Genomic DNA, 24,780 nt, shown 5'->3' on the forward strand with positions numbered 1-24,780 from the left:
AAAGCTAATTTTAATGCAACAAAAACCCACAATAATGCATCCATATTTAAAACTGTTTGCTTAGCGCTGAATGCAACGATATCAGTTACAAAATATTACAACGGCCTTAAATTAAACCAAAGGAACAGGACGAATGAAAAGATGCAAAATTGCAGTCTGAAATACAAGGTTTGTTAACAGAAATTACTTATTTTAAATTTATTAAAAGTGTAGTTGTTTGATTTGAAACATTGAGTATTATAAATAAAGTAAGTAAAGCCATGCAAAGTAGTACAGTTGATATAAATACTGCAATTATATTGATAGAAGGTATTCTTAATCAACTAAACGAATTTAGAACATTATGATTAAGTTGTGTATAGCAATGTCTATACACAACTAAGGCCATATTGCTCCGGGAATATGCGGTGGTCATTCCCTGACCTTTCCGCATCCTCCCTATTTGGTGGTGACGGGCTCGAACCCCGGTCTAATCAAGAAGCATGTGCTACGCACTGCTGTTCCTTTCCACCTGGCTACGGAGGCGGCATTGCAGCTGAGTTGAAAGTACTGTCAGTGTTACCAGAAGTGCGAGTTTATAGAAAAAAGTACGAGTTTACCTATGAAACTTCATCAAATGAAAGCCCTATTGATCCAACCCAAAAAGGTTTGAAACGTAATTTTTTAACATAATGATATATGGAGTTATAGTTAGCTTACAAAAAAGATTTGATCAGATGAATGACATATTCTCGGCTTTTCATCTTATTCTAAAATCAGTACATTTCATGAATTTATTTGCCAGTGAAATGAAATGAAATGTCAACAGCTTGAAGGAATTTTCACTGGTGAAGACGGAAGCAGCGACATCGATGCCAAAGAGTTACATCAAGAAATCCAATCTTTGCAATAGGTTTTAAAATGAAAAAAAAAAAAAAAAAAAAAAACTGACTGCTTAGAATTATTGACATTTATTTGTTATGAAAATTTTTTATTTTTATTTCTCAGAGCAAACTAAACTAAAATTACAATTAATTAGCTTTCGGCTGAGTGAACAGCCTTCTTCAGATAGAAAAATACTTTGAATGGCAGTTGGAATAGAGATGTGCACTGCCAGGATGGTGCGTGAGGCGCGTGGCTAACTGTTTGAGGTTGATGTTTGTGTCTGTGACGTATGGTGGTAACGTGGCCAGCGTTTGTCTATGGACAGAATTACTGCTTCTGTGATGGGGTTAACTTGACAACCACTGTTCCTGTTCAAAGAGGTATCCGAGCATTTTATGTTTAACGATTCCAACCAGGTGGGCCTTAGGTAATGGTGGGACCTGTCCACGACCACGACATCGCGGTGTGGGTCAATGTCGTGGTGGGTTGTCCAGACATGCTCGGCGATAGCTGAGTATTCCACATCTGCCAAACGGATCGCCCTTTTATGCTCTGAGAGACGTTTCTCGAGTCGACGTCCAGTCTCTCCAAAGTAGCAGCTAGTGCAGTCACAGCAAGAGATGCGATAGACCAAACCGCTCTGTAGAAGGGTGGGGACGGGTTTTTACCTGTCAAGGATGTCGATGGGACAGCCACACCTCGTAAGGTCTACTTTGACCCTGGTGATCTCTTTGCGTCTTTCATCTTACGAGGTGTGGCTATCCAATCGACATCCTTATCACCAGGGTCAAAGTAGACCTTACGAGGTGTGGCTATCCCATCGACATCCTTGACAGGTGTGATCTACAGGCACGCGACAACGTGACGACCAACAGCAACGCCAACAGTGACGAGTCATCCACGAGGGCATTTATCCCATACTACCCCAACCTGTCACAACAGATCGGTAGAATCCTAAAACCACATGGGATAAAGTGCATCCAACTCCCAGGCAAGAAACTGCGTTCTCTCATTTCCAACGTAAAAACCCGTCCCCACACTTCTACAGAGCGGTTTGGTCTATCGCATCTCTTGCTGTGACTGCACTAGCTGCTACTTTGGAGAGACTGGACGTCGACTCGAGAAACGTCTCTCAGAGCATAAAAGGGCGATCCGTTTGGCAGATGTAGAACACTCAGCTATCGCCGAGCATGTCTGGACAACCCACCACGACATTGACCCACACCGCGATGTCGTGGTCGTGGACAGGTCCCACCATTACCTAAGGCGCACCTGATTGGAATCGTTAAACATAAAATGCTCGGATACCTCTTTGAACAGGAACAGTGGTTGTCAAGTTAACCCCATCACAGAAGCAGTAATTCTGTCCATAGACAAACGCTGGCCACGTTACCACCATACGTCACAGCCACAAACATCAACCTCAAACAGTTAGCCACGCGCCTCACGCACCATCCTGGCAGTGCACATCTCTATTCCAACTGCCATTCAAAGTATTTTTCTATCTGAAGAAGGCTGTCCACTCAGCCGAAAGCTAATTAATTGTAATTTTAGTTTAGTTTGCTCTGAGAAATAAAAATAAAAATTTTTGTAGTATGAATCCAGAGCACGTACGCCTCTTTCATTATATTTATTTGTTAGTTGAATTATCTATTAATTTATTAGTTGAATTCTCTCCCAGCATCACCATTTTTCTTCAGATATTATTACCATTGCCAATTACGTTTACGTCTGGAGAGAGGAGTTTTTCAAGACTGTAGACAAAGGACACGGTCTTGAAACACAGGATACAGTCTAATGATTAAAACATATTCACTAGCAACAATTGGCAAAAAAAGAATTAATGGATTGGCCATTATGTCAATAGAACAAGATGTACTAAAAGATATAAAAACATCAGACGTTATAGACAAATTTATATCAAGTAAATGTCGTAAAGTAATGATGTGAAAACTTTTAAGTTTATATAATGTACTAGTCGTCAGCGAAGTATTCAGGGGGGAAAGCAGAGGGGGAATACGCCCCCGTTAACCATGCGCATAAGTATTCTTAGGTCTATCTAAATAAAAACACTCAAAAACCTGGTCGTCATATTCCCTTACGATGACACCTGGATACGGTACTGCTAGTCGTTAAAGTAGTAGGAGAGGGATGTGATACAAGAAAGCAAGCTTATGTAGCATCAGCCAAAAAAAAAAAAAAAAAAAACCATTTCACACATCCATTCCCTCTAAAAGTTTGTCCAGTTCCTCCTCGAATTTATTTAAGCTATCAACTTCCACAACGACAGATGGAAGTTTGTTCCAGCAATCAACTACAAGCTGGCTAAAGGCAAATTTCCGCACATCTATTCTACAACTGTCTTTCCTCAATTTGTATTTATGCCCCCTCAAGTTAGTAACCTGAGCAAGAGGAGTAATCCCATCAGAATTGAGCCTGCTCAACCCATTCAAGGCCTTATACACCTCAATCAGATCACCACGCAGGTGCATAGTCTCCAGACGCTGCGGCGCCTCCGTAGCCAGGTGGGCAGGAGTGGCAGTGCGTAGCACACGCTTCTTGATTAGACCGGGGTTCGAGCCCGTGACCACCAAATACGGAGGATGCGGAAAGATCAGGGAATGACCACCGCATATCCTAATATGGCCTTAATTGCTAATGCTCCTAAAAACCAAATAACAACAACATCCAGACGCTGCAATTTGCAGAACTTAAGTCTTTCTTGGTAAGAGGATCCTTTTATTCCCCTCACCAACCTTGTTGCCTTTGTCTGTACTCGCTCAAGCAACTCTACATCCTTCCTAAAATGATGCCTCCAGACCTGTACGCAGTACTCAAGGCGTGGCCTGACCATTGCCTTATACAAAGGGATAATCACTTCCTTTTCCCTACTAGCAAAATTCCTATATATCATTGACAATACCTCATGACCTGCTCTGGCAGCCGGTCTGCACTACCCAGAAAACTTCATATCTGACTAAACAAATACTCCCAGGTCATTTTCATTTTCTACCACCCTAAATAAATAAATAATTTATGATTTGAATAATTTTTGGGTGTTTCCTATTTTTTTTCAATTTTACGAATTCCGCCTTTAATTTTTGAGAGGGAGCCCAAATGAATATTTCGCCCGGACGGACAGAAGTCTAGGTACGGCACTGCGTCTCATTGGCAGTGAAAACCTGTTCAGATTTATATCCCTTTTCCTCGATGAGCTTCTTGAGTTGTGTAGGGTAGGCCTTAGCAGCTTCATGATCAGCTGAAGCAGACTCACCCGCAATCTTTACATTATAGAGTGAATGACACCTCTTGAATTTCTGGAACCAGCGCCTTTGCTGGCAATGAAAGTGGTTTCCGTGGTGCTGCTGGTACAGGGGGTTAAATCTGTTGTAAAGAACGAGGACCCAGAGCCGGTCATAGGGTTTGCGGGAACGTGTGCGAAAATAAATGCGGGGCTGAAAAAAATAAACTTTTATTTACTTATTAAAGATACATGTTTTTTTTTTTTTTCAAATCTAAAAATACAGTAATTATTAAAATAAAATCACAGAAAGTTTTATAGCAAAAGTAACAAAAACAATATCTATGCCTCTAAACAAATACAATATTAATATAAACAAAAAAAAAACCTATATATTTTATTACAAAGTAATTCTATGTGCTTTTTTCACTGCAAAATCATCTATAATTTGTGAAAAATCTATCCCATTGCAAATGTTTCTTTCAATTGCAACTAGCGATAGCCCAACTAGTCTCTGCGAGTACGAGAGCGTAAATAATTTTTTATAAGTTTTAATTTCGAAAAACTACGCTCTGCGGAAGCAACATTTACTGGAAGGGTAAATAGAATTCTTAGAGCAATGCATGTATTTGTATAAACAAAATTTAGCTTATTATTAACCAAATACTTAAGAATATCCATCAAAGAATTACATTTATCACTGACTAGATTAATTAAAGATTTCAGTTCTTCAAAGAGCTCGACACCATCTATATCACAATTACTTTCATCTTTTAATATTGCGTAAAGGTCTATACAATTTTTTAATACATCTTCATTCGAAATTCAAATCTTTGGTTAAAGGATTCAATTACACGATCCACTATTAAAAGAAAATATTCTACACGATATTTATCTTCTTCGTCAGATGTGCTCTCATCGTGGCTTTCATATTCAAATTGTCTTCTTACTTTTGAGGATCTTTTTTTAGGAAATAAAGGTTCAATTCCATTTCTGCAGCAATTTCCTTCGCCAATTTTAAGCCAGAATCATAACCAGTTCTTCTAAAATTCTTTAGCATTTTACTGAGATAATTTTTTAATTTATTATAAAAAAACATCGCTAGCGCGGGGCCGGACTACCCGCGCTGGCGAAAGGGGGGTGCACACCCTGCTCTCCCCTTTCGCCGGCTCTGCGAGGGCCTTAGAGGAAATCATATCAATGTTCACAGGCAAGTTGTTTTTCTTGTGCTGATCCTCGATCCAAATGAACAGCGCATTCTCCATTTCTAACATCACTTTATCACGTATTTCGCAGTAAGAATTCCATCAGTTTGCACTGCATCTCTGATCTCAGTTTCTTGTTTCCTTATGTATCGTACGGTATTTTCGTCGATACCAATTATTTACCAGTGCGCGAATCGCATTGTCTGTTTTCCCTAATTTCAAAAAACTTCATTCCTTTGATGCGGGATGTTACAACAAAAATTCGCTCTTGAACATTCATCATGAATTATGCGTCTGAAAATAAAACATTAAAAATTAATAAAAATTATAATAACATCTCTACAACATCATTACAAATACTTAATGCTGTGTGTAAAAAAATAATAAATATACGTGTTGTGATGAAATTTATTTGAAAATCACAGTTTCACCAAAATATGCGGTGACTTTTGGGACACCCTGTATTCTGATGTCTGTTAAATAAGTTTACCGCTAACCCCTGGAAAACAGCAAAGGTAATTTTATTTGAAACCAGATTATTTTCATTACCTAGAGAGAGAGCTTACCTAACGTCTTGATAAGGAGGAGCAGTAGGTTACATGTTTCCTGTCCACGGTAGCGCCACAAGAATAGGCATCAGTAAAATAGACATTGAATTGGAAAAGTCTGTTGTTTAAAGAGGGATATCCAGATGTGTGTATCTATAAAAGATATAACGGACATAATATATAAGGCGCAATATGGCCTAATTTGCAGATGCGCGTAAAACCCACGCAATTTACAGATTCTCTCTCTCAACATTCGTCTTCTACTCTTACAGGCAATTATGCATATCCTGTAATTATGCATGCCCTTTACTCTTACAGGCAATTATGCATATCGCCCTTGATTTCTTCTAGGCGAAGTGATTGAAACGAGTATCACGAAACTACTTTTTTAAATTAAAGAAAAACGATATAAGTATAGGACCAGGTGGAATTTCACTGCCTGCAAGTTGTTAGTTCTGCCAACCTCTTACACTTTCTAGGCATTTTTACAGAAGCCACATGGCCACGCACGGAAGAGGAACTATCCTAAGATAAAGTCGGATATCCTCGAACCCCTTAAGAATTGCTAGTGCTACATACTGATATATAGTGAGTTGGAGCTGCATAATGGTTGGTATACAGCTGAATGCTCTCCCGATAGAAAACACGCGCACGCACACACACAAAATGGTGCTACAGGTAGTCTGATAATCCTTGTTAATTATTAAAATAAATTAAATTATGTAAACTATAGTAATGGACATTAGACATTGTCAACAGACAATGAAATTTAAAAAAAAACTGTAGTTTCTGACCTCCAACCAGACTATTTTTTTTTGGAAATCTATTAAACAATAACCGCATTCTTATTATTAACATATTTAAAATTTTTAACTATAGTTCTTATCCTTATGTAGCTGTCTCACCACACAGAGTCGAATATCCACAGTCTCAAGGAAACGCGATACTGCCTTTGCAGCTTGTTCTATAGCTTTTTCTTTTATTTTTTTATTATTTTTTTTATGGCGATTAAAAATCGCTAGAGCGTAGGTCAGCGCATGAGGACAGATGGCAAGCATTTTTTTTTTCTATTTTGACAACTCAAGACAAACATACCAGCCAAGCTATTTTATCATTGTATTCCATCTGCATTTTCATTGTAAGATTTTAATTACATACGTTATCTTTCCCAAATTTCTAAATCGTTTAGAATTTTTCGGCAGTTGAAAAAAGAAAAAAAAAACTTAATTTTTCAAGACTTCTCTGATAGGAAAACAGCTAAAATATTAAAATATCCAGTAATATTTAAACTATATATAAACACACTTTACGCGAATTATTTACGCCCGGCCAAAATGCGTCTGCCAAATTCCGTTTAAACATTCCAAATATTTTCCAGATCGTTGCCGTTGTTTACTAATAAGTGTTTGTTGGTCACTGTCATGCCAGATACTCACAATCACCAGGATTATCCACGATGTTAACTTATCTGATTTCGACTTCTTATCCAATATGCCGATTGTTATGCGAACAATACGAAGTGTGATGGAAGCAGTACCTACAACTGCAGAACCTGATAATGCGGGCAGTGCGATTATCAGTTGTTAACTTATTTTTATATACATATTTTAAAATGTACATTTACATTGATGGGTGTACTTGGATTGAGCCAGAATGCTGTTCTCGTTGATAAGTTTATTTCTTTGTTTTAAAATTAACCTCAAAGTGTTCTGGTTGTTAATCTTTCCAAAAAGTCTTCCTAAATGTTAAAATGGTCATTACCGATTACAAATTCGAGCACTTACGTAATTCATCGTGGTATTTGAATATTAGAATCAATGAAAATTAGTGAATATGATAAATGTGTGAATGTGTTGAAAAACTATGACTTCTTCTTCTTCTTTTCCGCAATTTGTTGAGCCTATTTAGTTTTCCAGCCTGATTGCATACTCCCGCCTTAATTGGGGGCCTTCCTTTTCTAAATCTTTGTTGTTCATCTTGAAATTCCAAATTATTTATAAGATATTCTGACACTATTTTTTTTTTTTTTTTTTTTGTATAATTTCAATGTGGTACATAATTAATTTATTCCTATATAATTTTCAGGCTTTTCAGAATTGTATTGTGACTCTTTTTCTATTCAGTAGATATCTTTTCTGTGTTACATATAACTGTAAAAAGTTTGACTATTTCTTCTGATAATTTAGGGCCCTCATATCAGAGAAGTTCATTATTAAATTTATCAATGCCAGCTGTTTTCTGATTTTTAGATTTCGATTTTGTCCTTCCATTCTACAGAAAAAAATCTGTTATAACTTTCACTTTGTTCCACATGCTGTATTATATTCCTATCCTCTGCATAAATATTCTGAAAATATGTTTCCAATTCTAATGCCAAGTTAATACTTTCATTAATTTCTTTTCTTTGATTTCTGATAGATCTCCACGTTTGTTTTGCATACCGAAACGTCATATTGTAATCGATAAGAGTAATTATTCTAAGTCATGCTTTGATTTCTGCACTGCAGCAACTACTTCGTTTCTCAAGTTTTTGTATATTTTTTCTATTTTTATAACTAATTTTTCGAGAACTTCCATTATGAGATTTTACGAGAATTATTTATTTGGCCTAAGTAGCACAAAGTGCCTCTGCCAAATTCCCTTTAAAGATCAATTTTCATAATCTCCTTCCGTTTTTGTTTGTAAATACTTCATGTAGATTTTTTTTCCCAAAATTTCAACCAAGTAGTTTTCTTCTTGTTTTCAGCCATTTATTTTATCTCTTCATTAAACAAGGGTATTCAATGTCTGGGTTTGTGATGCTTTTATTTATAACGCTTCTTTTGCCGCTTCTGTTATCCTGTTATCGTTTTCAATCTGCTCTATCTTTCTTCAACATCATTTTCTTTATCTTCTGCATTAATAGCTTTTTGGCTAACCTATTTTGATATAGTATTTTAATCAAATCATCACTGAATAGTTCTACTTTGAATTTTTCTGTAAAATATTTATTTATGTCTTAAAATTTCAGTGGATTAGTGATTAAATCTAATTATGCCCATTAGGAGGTTGCAATTTATGCAGATGGCAAGACTTTAATATCAATAATTTCCTTCTGTTTTATTAGTTATTATGCAGTCAATTGTTGATGAGTGGCCTCGAGTGTTCCTCCAAGATTTTTTCTGTTGAATTTTGTGAGAGAAAATTGTGTTGTTAATCCTAAGTTCATATTTTCAGCTCAAAACTGCAGTAAATAGTCACTATTTTTGTTTCTTGTCTCTTCATTGAATTTTTAGGTTGACTCCAGGTATGGATATATTGCCAATTTTTGAATTTTTAGTATAATTTTGAATTATTATACGAGATATGGCAACAAAGTTCCCGGACTAGTGCTTTTGCAGTCATGTTCGATGAGTTTGAAAATAATCTGAAGTGGTATGTTGTAATTCAAACTTCCTCCAACAGATGATGGTACAGAGATTGTTCAGTAGGCTGACAAGTTGCAAATAACAACCAGTTTCATTAGTAGTATTAACATTCCGAGTCACGATTTTGCAACAGTAACGAATGAATATCAAATTTTGCTTTAAACTGGGAAAATCTGTAACAGAAACGTTGAAATTTCAAAAACTGTTTATAATGAAATGAATTATGATAAAATGATGAGTCGTACCAGTGTGTTTGGATGGTATAAGCAGTTCAAAGAAGGACCTGAAGAAATTTCCAATGATCCAAGAAGTGGGCGTCCGTTAACCTCTCGAAATGAGAACAGAGTTGCAAAATTTCAAGAAATTTGGCAAGAGATCGTCCTTTGATCCTCAGAATGATGGCTGATTAGTTGGATATGAATAAGGAAACGATTCGTCAAATTTTGCATGAAGATTTAAAAGGAAGGTCTGTGCAAAATTTGTGCCGATAACCTCACGGATGAGCAAAAGCAACGAAGAGTGTCATCATGCAAAGACTTCATCCAGACTTGCCAAGACAATCCTAATTTCCTCCACTGTGTTGTCACTGGAGATGAGTGTTGGGTGTTTCAGTATGACCAGACGAAGCATCAGAATATACAGTTGACTTCAAAATCATCACCAAGGCCAAAAAAAGTTTTGTTTACAGAAGTCCGGGATCAAGACGATGCTGATCACGTTTTCCGACAAACAGGGTGTGATTCACAAGGAAGTTGTAACTGAAGGGGAGACAGAGAGTCAATGTTGCATTTTATGTACTTTAAAAACTATTGAAGCTCTTTTTCCTGATGAGACCACAATTTCGAGAGAAAGGCAGCTGGTTCTTGTTAACAATGCCGCCGCCCATTCCGCACTTCTTGTGAAGTCATTTCTGACAAAACATAGCACTGCACAGATCAACCATCCACCCTACTCTTCCGATCTAGCACCAGCGGACTTCTTCCTTTCCCCCCAAGTGAAAACTGCCCTCAAAGGAAAGAGATTTCAGGATATTGAAGACATAAAGAAAATCATAAACGCTGAACTGAACATCATCTCTTTGGACGCCTTAGCTGACTCTTTCTCAGAAACTTTCAGGACAGTGTAACAAGTGCGTTCAATCAAGCGGTGATTACTTTGAATAAAAATAAAAGCTCTTTTCACTGTATGTTTATTGCACCAATTCGAGAACTTTATTTCTACACTGTATGTTCCTTTTCATTAATTTCATCTACTATTTCTTGCAGGGTGTTGTAAAATTTTTCTATTTCACTCTGTGGTTCCCCTCTTCTTGAATATAGACGCTAATGAGGGTAAAATTATTTGGCATTCCCTTGAATTTTGCTATTACTATTCAAAATTCCAGCGTCTCCTTTACCATGCTTATGTTTACTCATTATTTAGGAATATATAATCCTATATTTCTATAATTGTTTTCCCTTTTTTATTTGCTTCCGAGACTCCGCAAATCTTTATTTCATATTTTTTCAATTCTTTTGCTGTTTTCTTTGCCATTAATGGACCTAACGTTCCAACATCCATCTTTATTATCCGTTTTTTCTATCTCGCGTATCCCTTTTTATTTTCCAGTCTGTACCAAATTGTCCATCCGACTATTCTTCTGAGTGGATCTCTTGAGTGTTTTTGATTTTACATCGTGGAGATAGATTAATGGCTCTTCTTTGATGGGTACTTCTTTTAGTCTAATTCTTCACCAGGGACTTGCCCGGTTTGGGTGGTCCTGCTGATAGCAGCGCTACCGCCTGTATAGCTCTCAGAATCATTAGGATACTGGCTAGCGGTTGGGATAAACTGTGATAAAATTATATATTTAATTTTGTCCTTGGGAATTTTTGGCTCATCGACTACGCAGGCCACCGTTGATCAGTTTTTGTGATATTCTAATTCATATAGTTTTGTCCTATGCATTCCATGTATTCACGGACCGATTTGCATTTCTGAAGGCTGAAAATCCTTGAGAAGAAAAACCCATATACTTTCTCTACCTACGATCCCGACTTTGGTCTTTAAGAGCTCCTCTAGTCAGGGCCTCTCTGTCCCATTGGCGTTCCCTCTTTTTTGTAAATTGATATTTGTAACATTATCTGTGGCTCACTATGGCCACATATGCCGAAGCGCCTAATAAATCACCAAACAAACAGACAAACAAACGAACAAACAACATTGTTATTTGTAAGGAGCTCTCCTACTGAGTTAACGTGTACGAATTTTTAAAAATTTCTAATAAAATATTATTATTATTATTATTATTTCTAATAATAAACATAATTATAATAATAAATTAAGGAGTTTATATTATAATAATAAGTTAATTAAGTTAAGCAGTTTACAATTAAGCCATTTTGACAAGAATATACTTGTAACCATTAATCGCATTTAGCAATCACGTGAGCTCGATCATAGTCAACTAAAATGCTTGTGTTACAACATTCTTGCATTGACCACTCTATGGGCACCAGGGCGTACACAATTTATTAAAGCACCGGTCTGTGTTTACACTAATCGTATTGCAGTACGCTCTGTACAGTATAAAATTACTATTCAGCCAGGTCTACCATCGAGGGAGGGGAAGTGGGTGGGACCAAAGGTATGATTTAGTATTATTATCTAAAGAAGGTCAGGGGAATCCGTTTGAATATCTTGAGGTAGGCCCAGAATTTGTAGTTACGTTGGACTATATGAAATATTCTCTTTTAAATTAGCTCTCGATTTAAGGGAGAAAGGTATACAACTTCTCCCCACCCTTTCCTTATATCCCTTATAAGGGATATAAGGAAATTATATCAATTATTTTTTCAGTTAAAAACATTCATACGGTGAGGAAATCTCACACCAACTGAACATTTAAAATGGGATTGCACACGATAAATAAACATTAAGAAAGATAGGGATGAATTTTCAACATTCCTCAGCTAATTATGATGGTTCTATTTTTGTTCTACATTTCTATGGTTCTACATTTCCAGTACTCAAAAGTGAATCCGAAAACATAACTCCCGACGAATTCCTTGAACTGATTTCGTCTTATCAAAAAACATGAACAAATTCTTGGGTTTTCAAAGGTGAATAACAATGTATATTTGTGTAAAAATATACCTGTAATAAATTGTAAATATATTGGTATTAATTCGTGTTTTATAACCCCTAAGCGCGTGCCTTTTATTCAAGCTTATTATTTTATATCCGGTGTATAAATAGACGATTTTTTAGTGCTTCAAACAGTCTGTTTATATTCTGGATATACAATATGTAACAATAATTAATGAAAGGAAATAAAAAATAAAATTATGTTAATTATAACACTTCCGTGACGTTTTATTCATATTATGTCATAAAGGGAACCTGGCCAAAATGAGATATTTTTTCTAATTTCTGATTGCGAAGAAAACTAATTTGTGACCCCTAACAAATCCCTAACGCTGTTTGCCACCTCGTTTGGAGAGGTCTGGGTTCGATTCCCATTTATGACCGGGGAAATTTCTAAAGTCCTGTTCAATGGAGGCTGAGTAAGCTGATCTCTGGCAAAGGTAACAGAGGTTTATCCTCCTCCTTGAGTTATTTCGGGTTTTTCAGCCCACAAAACATGCATATCGGTCCTTGAACACACACTTCACACAAACACACACACACACACACACACACACACACACACACACACACACACACACACACACACACACACACACACACACACACACACACACACCGGTATCGACAAGCTACGGAGCTTACAAATAATAATTTTTTAATGGTCTAAATCCCTCGGGATGTATCGGACGATAGTGTAACAGATTTAAATAAAGTAACCTTGTTCAGCAAAGTATGAGAATAAGAACTTCTTTGAGTAAATTTTCAAAAACTGAATAAGCCCAGAAATCTGTATTATAATTAAGAAAATTATTGATTGTGGATCTGCAACAATCGAGAGCTATCTCTATACCACAAAGTCTTTCTTTTCGATTTCAAAGATCAACACTTTGTTTTGATTGAATGGAAACTGAAAGAAAACATCGGTAATATAAAAAGATATCGAGATTGTAAATTTTTTTTTTTTTTTTTACAAAACGCTCTTCCTATTTGCGATATCGTTTACAGAGAAACCTATTTGCAATACAGTACTAAACGCGTAACAAGGAATGGCTTGCTTATAACCAAAGCCTCGAATGTACACATATACCATCAATAACAGCGATGCCACTTCATCACCTAAGCCCGTAGGCGATGAAGTGGCAAGCTTACTTTTTTTATCGCTTGCTTTGCGTAATCTTTTAAAGAAAGAGCAGAAATAACTGAATTAAAAAGGCGTATCTATTGAATATTGTTTGTTTCTTATGTGTTTCGCTTAGAATTGTATAGTTAAAATATTTAAGGAGAAGCAAAGGAAGTGTCTGAATCACCCTGACAATTTTTGTTAGGTGTTTAGCCGGTTCATAACAAAAACTGAGGAAAAAATTTCGAGTATTAATGTGCATACTCCTTGTACTTTAGATGCAAGATTAATAACAGGGACAAAACTTGGGCTCCACACATGTGCTGTATTACCTGCACCACAAATCTGAGGAGGTGGCATATTTTGATGTATCTGAGAACCGCCACACCTCAGATACATCAAAATATGATACTTTTTCTGGATATCCCTGATATTTTTATATAACAGGGATATCCAGAAAAAGCAGGCGCATCATCAAATATCCCAATATATCACTACAATAAGGACTGCTCCACATAACGAAGACCTGCCGATACCACATGCCCTGAAATCGTTGGATAACGGAACCAGTGATGAATATAGCGAGGATTCTTTTGTTACAGATGTTGCCGGACCGTCTCATTTCAACAAATTTTCACTACCAACTAGAAAATTATAACGCACCGCACTTAATTAAGCAAGAGAGGTTGAATGACTTATTTCGTGAAGCTTGGATTAACGATGAATTTTGTTAAAGCTCTGGATATAGAAGGAAGTGGATTCTGCTACCTAAAAGAAGTGTTTCCCCAATTTAACAGATGCAAAACTGAAAATATGGAATTTTCATTGGGGACTCAAATAAAGAAGCTCCTGAAAGATGATATATTTGAAACAAAGGTTGCAGGATACTGAACTATCAGTTTGCTATCAGTTAAAGTAGTTGTTCATAGATTTCTTGGAAGGAGGAAAGAAGATAACCATAAATCTCTGGTGTCCACTTTATTGCAATGTTATAAAGATATGGGCTGCAGAATGTCTTTGAAAATTCACTTTCTTCATTCCCATCTCCATTTTTCCCTCAAAATTTGGGAGTTGTACAAGTGATGAGCAAGGGAAATGCTTTCACCAGGACAAACGCAAGATGGAAAAGCGGTGCCAAGGTCGCTGGGATACCATCATGACGGGAGATTATTTCTGGTTTCTTAAGAGAGAAAGCAAAATGGACTATAAGAAAAATTTTCGTTAACACTTCTAAGGAAATATTTGATTAAAGTATTTTAAAACAAATAAGGTTAATTTTTCAGATAGTAGTATAACTGTATGATATTTCAAATTGGTCGTTCGAAATTTTACTAAAATTTCAGTATATCTTTCAATGGAGACGTGATAGAGACAAAAAGGGATCAATTTCCTTTAGAATCTTCCAACTTTTGCTCCGGAAGTATGAAAAAAAAATTTTTTTTTTAGTCAATATGATATTTCATTTATTGATAACAAAGGAGCTAGACATTACTATGAGAGAGTTATTCATCTGACTGGATTTCATTTAGAATAACAGACACAGATATGCATCATACCGTACACATCTATTATTCAAAATACATAGATTTGTATAACTGATTCTTATTTGCAACAGCAACTTTATAAAAGAAACACTTTATTTACATCAATAGTCTACCACAGAAGAGGTGGTCTGATTAAGAGCGCTGTTAAATGCACGAAAGGGTTCTCTCACTATCAATCGTATTAACAAGAGGAGGTTACTGTTGTCAAAACAGACTCACAGACTGTTAACAAATCCCCTGTTAGCGAGTAAAGTAAAGTTTATAGTGTGTTAGATAGAGACGTCCAAATATACAGGATTCCAGAGGCCTAATACTCCCAAAAGAAACTGTGTACAGTCGAGCCGAGGAACAACACGACACCGTGTTATGAGGGAGGTTAAAACCGTCCAAGTGCAGTCGGAGCGCAAGCAGGGTCATCCGACTGACAATGGCAGCGGAAGGGGCAATATGTCATGGACGAACATGTGCCGGCTTTCTGCGGATGCTAAAAAAATTAAAGGGGGAGAAGAGTCGGAGGAAGTTTCCTTATGTACGGTATCCGAGCATACATTTCTTTCTTGAGTCGTAAAAGTCTTTTTCGTGGCGAGGTTTGCAGCACCCAGCGTTGCACCTGGTGGCCATTTATATTGAAGGCTCCTTCGGTCTTCAGCCTTGGCAAGGACCAATTCGGAATCACGAGGTGCCGACCACATTTGACAACATTAGGCGTTTGCCAGTGATGCGGGCCAATAATGTGAGGAGAGTCACTCTCTCGGTGACGTGTTGGTGATGATAGCCAATTAGGCGGTCTTCTTTACGGTAATCATTCAACACTGCTGTACATGTCGATTATGAAGACACCTTCCAGGCGATGTTCGCCACTAACTTAATCAGGTGGGACAGAAACGCCCCTTTCGGAAGGAAGAGGATTCCTCTGTACGTCTGCCCACCCACATAAGAAGTTCGCGTGACAAGTGTGAAGGGGGGTTCTGACAGAGAGCGGTTCTATTGTCGACAGAGGCCGTCGGGATATTAAGCGATATTCTAACGAGTGCGCTAGTTTTCTTGGATCTTATTCCGTTTTGATATCGCCGGTATCCTCAAGTTATCTTGGGCACACATAATAAAAATCCAGAACTACTTAAAAAAAAAAGGTTCAGAAGTATCGCAGACTTCCGTTTCTAGTGGTCGAAAGACAGGTTTCGTGTATCTTTTAGATGGAAGGGTTGCATGGTTTCACGCATAACACTATCCCAGTAAAACTGGAGAGAGATTCCATCGAAGGCTTGTGTGCTGGTGCTCATAATGAAGGTAAGAAAGCTTTTAGCTGATCTAAAAGTTAGTGTAGTACGCCACGTAAATTTTCTGACCAAATAGAGCTTAACTGATTTACCTTACGCTGAAAACCTTAAAAATTACAGTTTATTTCAATCTAATTTCTTCATTCGTTTCTTTATGATGCAATTGGCTGGTTCCTCCACTTTAAAATGGTCAGAGGTAAATAAATCTTTTTTGCATATGTGTAGGACTTAAATAGCAATGACGTAACGGATTAGTAAATATTAAATATATACAAATGATAATGAAATTTATATACTGTATGACAGTGTAAAAACAGATTAATTGATAGCAGACTTTAAAAACCAATTAATGGTAGTAAATGCAGAAGCAGCATGTTACTGCAATCACAGTATCTTCGGTCATAGCTTTTTTATTCTTTTTTATTACTGTACGTCCTACTAATAGGATATACAGTAATAAAAAAGTGATGGCGCTGATGACAAACTACCGACGGATTATAATATAAATCATGACGAAATGATGACCATATTACAGCACTGGTATATTACTAACAGTATACAGCACTAATGAAGTAAACAATAAGTCTAATAAACGGTAATGAAAAAGAAAACATTTAAGCAAGTTTTCAGTAGAAAACTTACTAAACGGGCGTAAAATTGCATAGATTAGTGGTATTAATTAATTTCAACAAGTGAGAACCAAGATTCTTTGATGGAACTGAAAGATTGCCTCAAAATGAGTGGAGCGATGAAACGAAGTCGAGGTCAGAGAGATTATTATCCTGGTGACTTCGTATAAGAGTTGATCGGTTCTGAAACTTTCGGTTCCTTTCAGACGAAAATTCTTGCAAGGAAGACAACGCGAATATTAATTAGGATCGGGAAATTTATATAGTCAAAACCATTGTGCGTCACTTTACAGGGACATGAAAGGGAGAGTGAAAAGCTTGCAGAAGATAGCAGCTGCGGATAGATGCTGTTATGGAAAATAATTCCAAAATCAAATGGTTATTTATTATTGTTTCTGAGATTTATTTATTTCTTCACTCATGTAGTGATGATGTGGTTTTCAAATTACAAGGGAATAGTCCAGTACCAACGGCGTAAAGGCCATATATGGCATTTACGCCGTTGTAATCAAATCGAATTACACTTTATAAAGAGTAATTTGATTTGATTTTATTAAGAAGTCAAACGGTAAAACTCTAATTAATTATTGCTCTTACCACACAGCATATGGATGGCAAAACACTGAGATTGGAAATTTGCAGTATAGTTATGTATTACTTGATAATACAAGGGTAATAATACTGTACTAGTTCACCATTGCAGAATGCAAAAATAGAAGTTTCATTATACGTAGATACGAATAAATGCAGTATCAGTCGCATATATAGCAAATTTTACAAAATATCTAGTAAAGTTACAGTAAATGTATAAGTAGTATAGAGTTTGTATATGAATAATGAACAGGTGATAGTAAATGTTGCAGTCTAGAGTCCTTCCATAAGCAAAACTAGCACGCGAAAAATAATATTTATAAGAATAGAGAGATAAGAAGGAATCGAGATCATGCAGGTTTGCATCCTGGATAATCCTAATGATTGTGCGCATCTACCATAACCAGTTTGAAAGCTTGTTGGACTAAAGGTGAATAATAAATAAACAAATTTTTATTTAAACATTTACAATACAACATATATACAGATAACTATAAATTCTATAAATAACTAGAAATTCTATAAACCGTGTTTCGTATAATATACACGCTTTATTTAGAATGACAGTATACAGTAACTAGAAGTTTTCAGCAATAAGGATCCTTTCAGGTGAAGATCCTTGTAAAGAACACGAATATTTATCAGATACTAATGATAGTAAGAACAATCAATTTCAGAATTATTTTACATAGCAACGTGAGGGCTGAATATTCTTTCCATCCAGAGACAACACTACATTAAAGAATTTGCAGAGCTCGGGATAGACGTTGTTATGGAAGATAATCCCGTTTTTGTAGCATAGGTGTTTATTTATTGCTTTCTGAAGCTTTTTTATTTCTTCAATCAGGCAGCAATGGTATAGATTTCAGATTATAAATACGTAGTCGAGGAATGGAAGAACGAAAGGCTCTGTATTGGGTGATAGCAGAGTAATCAGTTTTGAAGACGTTGGAATGTTCTTGTGATGAAACCTACCTCTTTAAATGCTACTTTAGTTGTGTTCAGGATCTGGTATCTAAAGGAACCTTAGTGAGCAGTTACTCCCAGGTGGCAGATAGAATCAACGTTCCCAAGAGTGTTGCCTAGAGTTTTTTATGGAAAAGGATAGCAGTTGTGTCTGTCTCTGAAAGACATGAAAATTTTCCACATTTAGCAGTAGTTTCTATTTGTTACACCACACCATTATGCTATATTGTTTAGTAATCTCTGAAGATCATCTGCGTAGGATATGCAACGAACCTTGGGGATGGCAAAGATTTAATTATCTTTTTGTTAAAAAAAGAATACAACTAATTAGTCAAAACGTCATAAGAATAAGAGAAAACATGAAAGTTGAATTGTTTTCACCTGAACAACACTGTGTTTACAGTAAGTCGATAACCAGAAGGAGGGGAAACTACTCTGTAAAACTTCGTATACCGCATAGGTTAGATCAGGGATTCCCAACATGGTCGATATTTAACCCCTGGGGATCAATCGCCTTGAAAGCGGGATCGACGCATGCCAAGAGATCGAATGGGGATCGATGGACAAATTATACAGGGTGGGCCAAAAGTAGGTATACAGTACTGATCGTGTCATGTTTAGTCTCTTAGGTGCTCAAAATGTCCTCCATCAACGTTGCAACATTCCTAGAACCTGTTGCCGACACTGTGACACACAAATTCTGGTTAGCACCAATGTCGATAAATGCTTGAGAGATGAACTCCTTGAATTCGTCCACTGTGTGGGGCTTCCTCTCAAAAACCTTCTCCTTTACTACACCCCCAAAAAAAAGAAGTCCATAGGCGTCAAGCCGGGTGAACGTGGCGGCCATTCAATGCTGCCACGTCGCCGGATCCAACGTTGTGGGAAGGTCGTGTCAAGGTAGCTCCGTACCGTCAAAACAAAATGAGGAGTGGCCCCATCTTGTTGAAAGAACAGTTCGGCAAAGTCAGCACTGGTTGCGAGTTGTGGCACCACCACATTGCGCAACATGTTTAGGTAACTGTTACCATTCACAGTTGTATCGAAAAAAAACTGGCCCCATGACACCATCGTTGGACAGCCCACCGCACACAATGACGCCTGGCTGGTTCAGTTTAGTTGTGATAGTCACATGAGGATTTTCATCTGCCCAGTATATACAATTATGCCTGTTCACGTGGCCTGACAACTTGAAAAAGGCTTCATCTGACGAGATGATCTTATCAAGGTCTGGTTGGTCAGAAATTTGGTTCGCATTATCTCACAGAATTGCAACCGACATGTTGATATGTTGCCCTGTGTATAGCGTACCTAAAAACTTCACTTATATGCACCCCCCCACACACAATTTTCATCTCAATATCACCACAATAATCAAATTCATCTGCCAAAAAGGCATGAAGCGTAAATATCCTGGCAATATTTTTCAGTCCACTTCACGGTCTCAATTACGTCAAGAAAACTGCACGGGTTTGAATTCCATCAATTGCGGGAGGAGCTTTTATCGGCTTTTTTTTGACATAGCCGAGTTAGTCGGTCTCGGCGTAGGGTGCAGTTTTTGGGTTTGTTTTTTTTTTTTGTTTTGTTTCCTCTCCTGGAAACTTTGGTTTTTCGCCCAGCAAACACAAACAGACCAAGAATACACGCAATTACAGAAAAAATCTACCTCATGCCTTAGTTACTTTGGTGTTTAAAACACACACACACACACACACACACACACACACACACACACACACACACACACACACACACACACACACACACACACACACACACACACACACACACACCTAACTACACTGCTCGAAAAAATTGACAGAACAAATTGTTTTTCATGAATATTTTATTGTGAACAGTGTCACAGGAAGCGACTACTTGATATAACAGTAAAGTGACCAGATCCCTAGTATTCCAATGCAGGACATCAAGGGGGGGGGATTTTTAAACCCCCTCACAAACAATACACACACATTTTTTAAAATGTTTTGTATATAAAAAAATATTCGCATATAAAATATACATTAAATACATACTGTTCTTTGAACTAAACTTATAAAATAAAATATCACACTTCTTAAAAAAAAATATATATATATATATATACAGGTAGTTATACACTGAGTGATCACTGAATTATGACCACGGTCCTCTTTTTGCCCTCAGTACAGCAGCTATCCGACGTGGCATTGATTCAACAACGTGTCGTGAAGGAATACCTTGAAACTGAAGATATCCAACGACTGCCCTGGCTAGCACGATCTGCGGACTTAAATACGATCGAACATATGTGGGACGCCCTTGGGCTCCGCACTGCATGTCCACAGCCACCTTCGGTCACTTGGTGACCGAGGGTGGCATTCTTCCACCAGCGTAGACTAAGATCTACGCTGGTGGAAGAATGGGAATTTGTTGCCACAGAATCTTATAGACACCCTTATAAGGAGCATGGTTCGCCGCTGTCAGGCCTGTTTAGCCGTTGGAAAGGATCATACGTCTTTCTGATGTGACCATATTTTCCAACATGTGACCATATTTTCAGCATTTTGTATCGGCTTCTGTAATGTGATCTTTTTGGTAATTCTTATACAACCCCTATAAATGTCCCTTATACCTGTCCGAAGTTTCTAGCTGTCTCCTAATTTCATCGTTATTCTATGGTACACCACCATACCAAATTTTGTCCAGTTCATCACAATCTGTACGAGTTAAACCAGGTTTTCTGTGCTCTGTTAATTTTGTCGAGCAGTGTAGTTAACATAATGTCATAATGCACACAACAGAACACACACAACTAGTTTCCTTAACTTCTTTTCAACGAGTGTCCTTTGACTACACTACGAGTTTCCTCGGTAGCGCAGTATCATGGCAACTCATTTTGAAGGCATTTACAGCTTCCCCTCCGTAAACGTCTTGAATGTTTTCCGTCACTACACTCACGTTATTCCCTTTAATGAATTCAATTCATGCAACAGAATATGCTCCTTTGAATTTCTATATTGCTGATTCATTTCGACGCAATAGTACTGCTGTTCCAACGAAAGCGCACAGAAACGCAAATTGTCCAGTGAATACATGGAACTTGGTAGTTTGTTCATAAACTGATAAATCGATTAGTTTGTCAGTCTGGCCCTTTGGTAGTAGTAGTGGTAGTAGTAGTAGTAGTAATAGTAATGGCAAATGATGCAAAAAAAGCAAGCTTATATAGCATCAGTCAAAAAAAAAAAAAACTCAGTTCGCCTATCTATAGCCTCCAAGAATTTGTCTAGTTCTTCCTAGAATTTATTCAATCCATCCACATTTCCACAACAGATGGAAGCTTTTTCCAATAATCAACCAGCCGCTGACTGAAGGCAAACTTCCGCACATCTATCCTGCAACCATCTTTCCTCAACTTGAGTTTATACCTCCTCATGTGTGTAGTCTTAGGAAGTAGAAAAATACCATTAACATTCAGATTACTCAGGGGCTCACATATGGTGAGTATGGGCTTGGCACACCCAGGGTCCTGAGCTGGATATCATCATTCTTCTCTTTCTTGGTGATTCCCTTCCCTTCCCTTCCCTTCTCTCTCTCTCTCTCTCTCTCTCTCTCTCTCTCTCTCTCTCTCTCTCTCTCTCTCAGGGTAACTCGGGAATTTTTTTTTTTTTTTTTGGCTGGTGCAGCATAAGCCTCAGGCTTCCTTGGACGATATAGCTAATAATAATAATAATAATAAAATACTCAATCCAGTCAAGGCTTTAAACACCACAATCAGATCTTCCCGCAGGTGTCTGGTCTCGAGATGCAATTTGCAGAAATGAAGACTTTCTAGATAAGAGTACCTCTTTTGTTCTCTTCACCAATCTGGTTCCTTTCTCTGCACTCGTTCCAGCACATCTACATCCTTCCTAAAGTGAGGCCTCCAGACCTGTAAACAGTACTCAAGATGCGGCCTAACATTATACACAGGGATGTAGTGTAGGGTATGCGCAGTATACCCTCTGGATTTTTTTAGGTGAATAGCGTATACCTTCTGGTTTTTGAAAGACGGAAAAACAAATAGTATTAAAATATTTACTAAAAATTAAAAAAATAAATTATATTTTATTTTATTCACAGAGTATACCTTCTGGTAATTTTACGACTACAGCACTGGGATAACACCTCCTTTTCCCTACTAGCAAAATTTCTGTATATCGCTAACAAAACCCCAGCTGTCCTGGCCACATGTCTGCCAGAACAGCTGGGATTTGTTACTACTCAGAGAATTTCACGTCTGACTGCACAATTACCACCAGATCTTTTGCATTCTACAAATAACCTGAGTGTAGTAACACACAGTTGATAAGTTACTCTGGGGTTGCAGTTACCCATGTTCAGTACCTTGCAAGTTTCTGTGACAGTGCAACTGTAGGATTACAATCACTGAGGAGGAGGAGGAGGAAGAGAATAGAGTCTAACAAAATGTATTATTGTTAGACTTATTAGTAATAAATAGATTATGAATTATACACAGGTGAAGCCATTTCAAGTAATTTGATCAAGACAAACTACGCAACATGTAGTTTAAAATTTATATGTGATTTTTATTCCTCTTTAGTCCAAAGTAGGAAATTTCCCTCTTGCCTTCTGGTCTTATGCCAAAGCCATTGGCAACTGCTTCATCGGTCCAAATTTCCACTCCGATACTTCTTAATGGCTCTACTGCTTCATCGGTCCAAATTTCCACTCCGATACTTCTTAATGGCTCTACTGCTTTTTGTTAATGAAAACCCTAAACACGAAAGGTATCAGAACCTATAGTTAGTACGGAGCACTGCTTAAAGGCTGAAAACACAGCTCATACTCGTTAACATTAGACTTGAATTTCTTTTTCTGGGATATACGTACATGCGAAGGAAAATCGTTCTAGGAAAACAGGAGTGAAAAGGGGATAAATGAGGGGGAGAAAAAGTTTTTATTTTATTTTATTTATTCGGTTGATTGCAGGTTACAATCGCCCCTTGTACGGCTTAAGTTGGTTCTGTGAGTTTGGAATTGGACAGTGAATGAATGCTGAGTGGAGAGACTTCGTAGAAGATGGGTAATTGATCAATGTGACTGTCCTCATTTGAATAGTGTTAAGGAGCTTGAGAGAAGTTTTGGGGCCATCACCTCACATGTGAGAATAATATATCATGGTAAAGTGAATTTGGCATTTTTACAAAGCTATCAGTTTAGAAGAAAAGCAACAATGAGAGCGAAAAAGAAAACTCAGTTTTTTTTTTTTTTTTTATGCGAAGGAAACAATATTTGTGATGTTCTCATGCCAAAAGAGTTTTGAAGTGAGAGTGATCCCTAATAAAGATGTGTGATCTTGTCTAAAAATCTATCTGAGTTTCATTTAAGATAAGCATAAGAGCGGTGCACTCTTTTTTTTTTTTTTTTTTTTAAATAAAAACCACAAATACGTAGAACCAATAGTACTTAGTACCGAGCGTGGGCTGAAGGTTGAGAAAGTGAACGAAGACTCTTGTTGATGTTTGACTTGAATTTCTGCAGACTGTAATTTTTTAAAAAAAATTACAGTCTGCAGAAATTCAAGAAGAAAAAAAGTTGGTTCTGTGAGTTTCAAGTTGGACAGCAAAAGGATACTGACTGGTTGTGACACGTATTCGAACTTGTTTGGAAGAGAGAGAGAGAGGGATAATTATGAAAACCAATTCAGAAGAACAGTGCCCAGAGAGAGAGAGAGAGAGAGAGAGAGAGAGAGAGATTGCGTTATGGGGCACTAATGTGGGAACAATATTCTGTGATAGGGCGGATTTGAGAGTTGTACAGAGCGAGTAACTGTTTAGAAGAAAAATAACGCCGAGAGCGAAAGAGAAAATACATTGTGATGTGCTTATATGCCAGGAGAGATTAGAAGTCAGGGAAATCCTCAGATGAGATATGTGATCTTGTCTAGAAATCTGAGTCATCGCAGCGCAGGAGCTGAAGAATTCTTTCTGCGAGATATAAGACAGGATTGAGTTTTAGAAGGATTGATATTAACTAAGTTATCATTGCCCCACTGGAGAATTACCTGGAGATTAGCATTTAAAAAATTGACAGTGGATATTCGACAAGTTGAAGGGTATAACAGGACAATGTTTCCAAAGTGGAAGGTAGAAAGCAATGTGCTATCATCAGCAAAACTATGGGTAGGATTGCCAGTCAGTGGAAGGTTATTAATATACAAGAGAAAAGAGTGCGAGAAAGAACTGAACCGTGGGAAACACCAGCATTAGTGGAG

The 24,780-nt window shown here is 37.3% G+C and overlaps 1 protein-coding gene across 1 annotated transcript in view; it reads left to right on the top strand.

The window, feature by feature from the left end:
- The first annotated feature begins 16,233 nt into the window (after positions 1-16,233).
- The window catches only part of LOC150089711 (forkhead box protein L2-like), a 50,092-nt gene continuing 41,545 nt past the window's right edge, over positions 16,234-24,780 (top strand). The window contains exon 1 of the mRNA XM_090368751.1: positions 16,234-16,348. Coding sequence (XP_090224877.1) covers positions 16,255-16,348 — 94 coding nt within the window. The 5' untranslated portion in view covers positions 16,234-16,254. The remainder of the gene's footprint in view (positions 16,349-24,780) is intronic.

This window comes from Mastigoproctus giganteus, chromosome 2 (assembly GCF_048544385.1).
Source record: "Mastigoproctus giganteus isolate SK-2022 chromosome 2, ASM4854438v1, whole genome shotgun sequence".
Lineage (NCBI taxonomy): Eukaryota > Metazoa > Arthropoda > Arachnida > Uropygi > Thelyphonidae > Mastigoproctus > Mastigoproctus giganteus.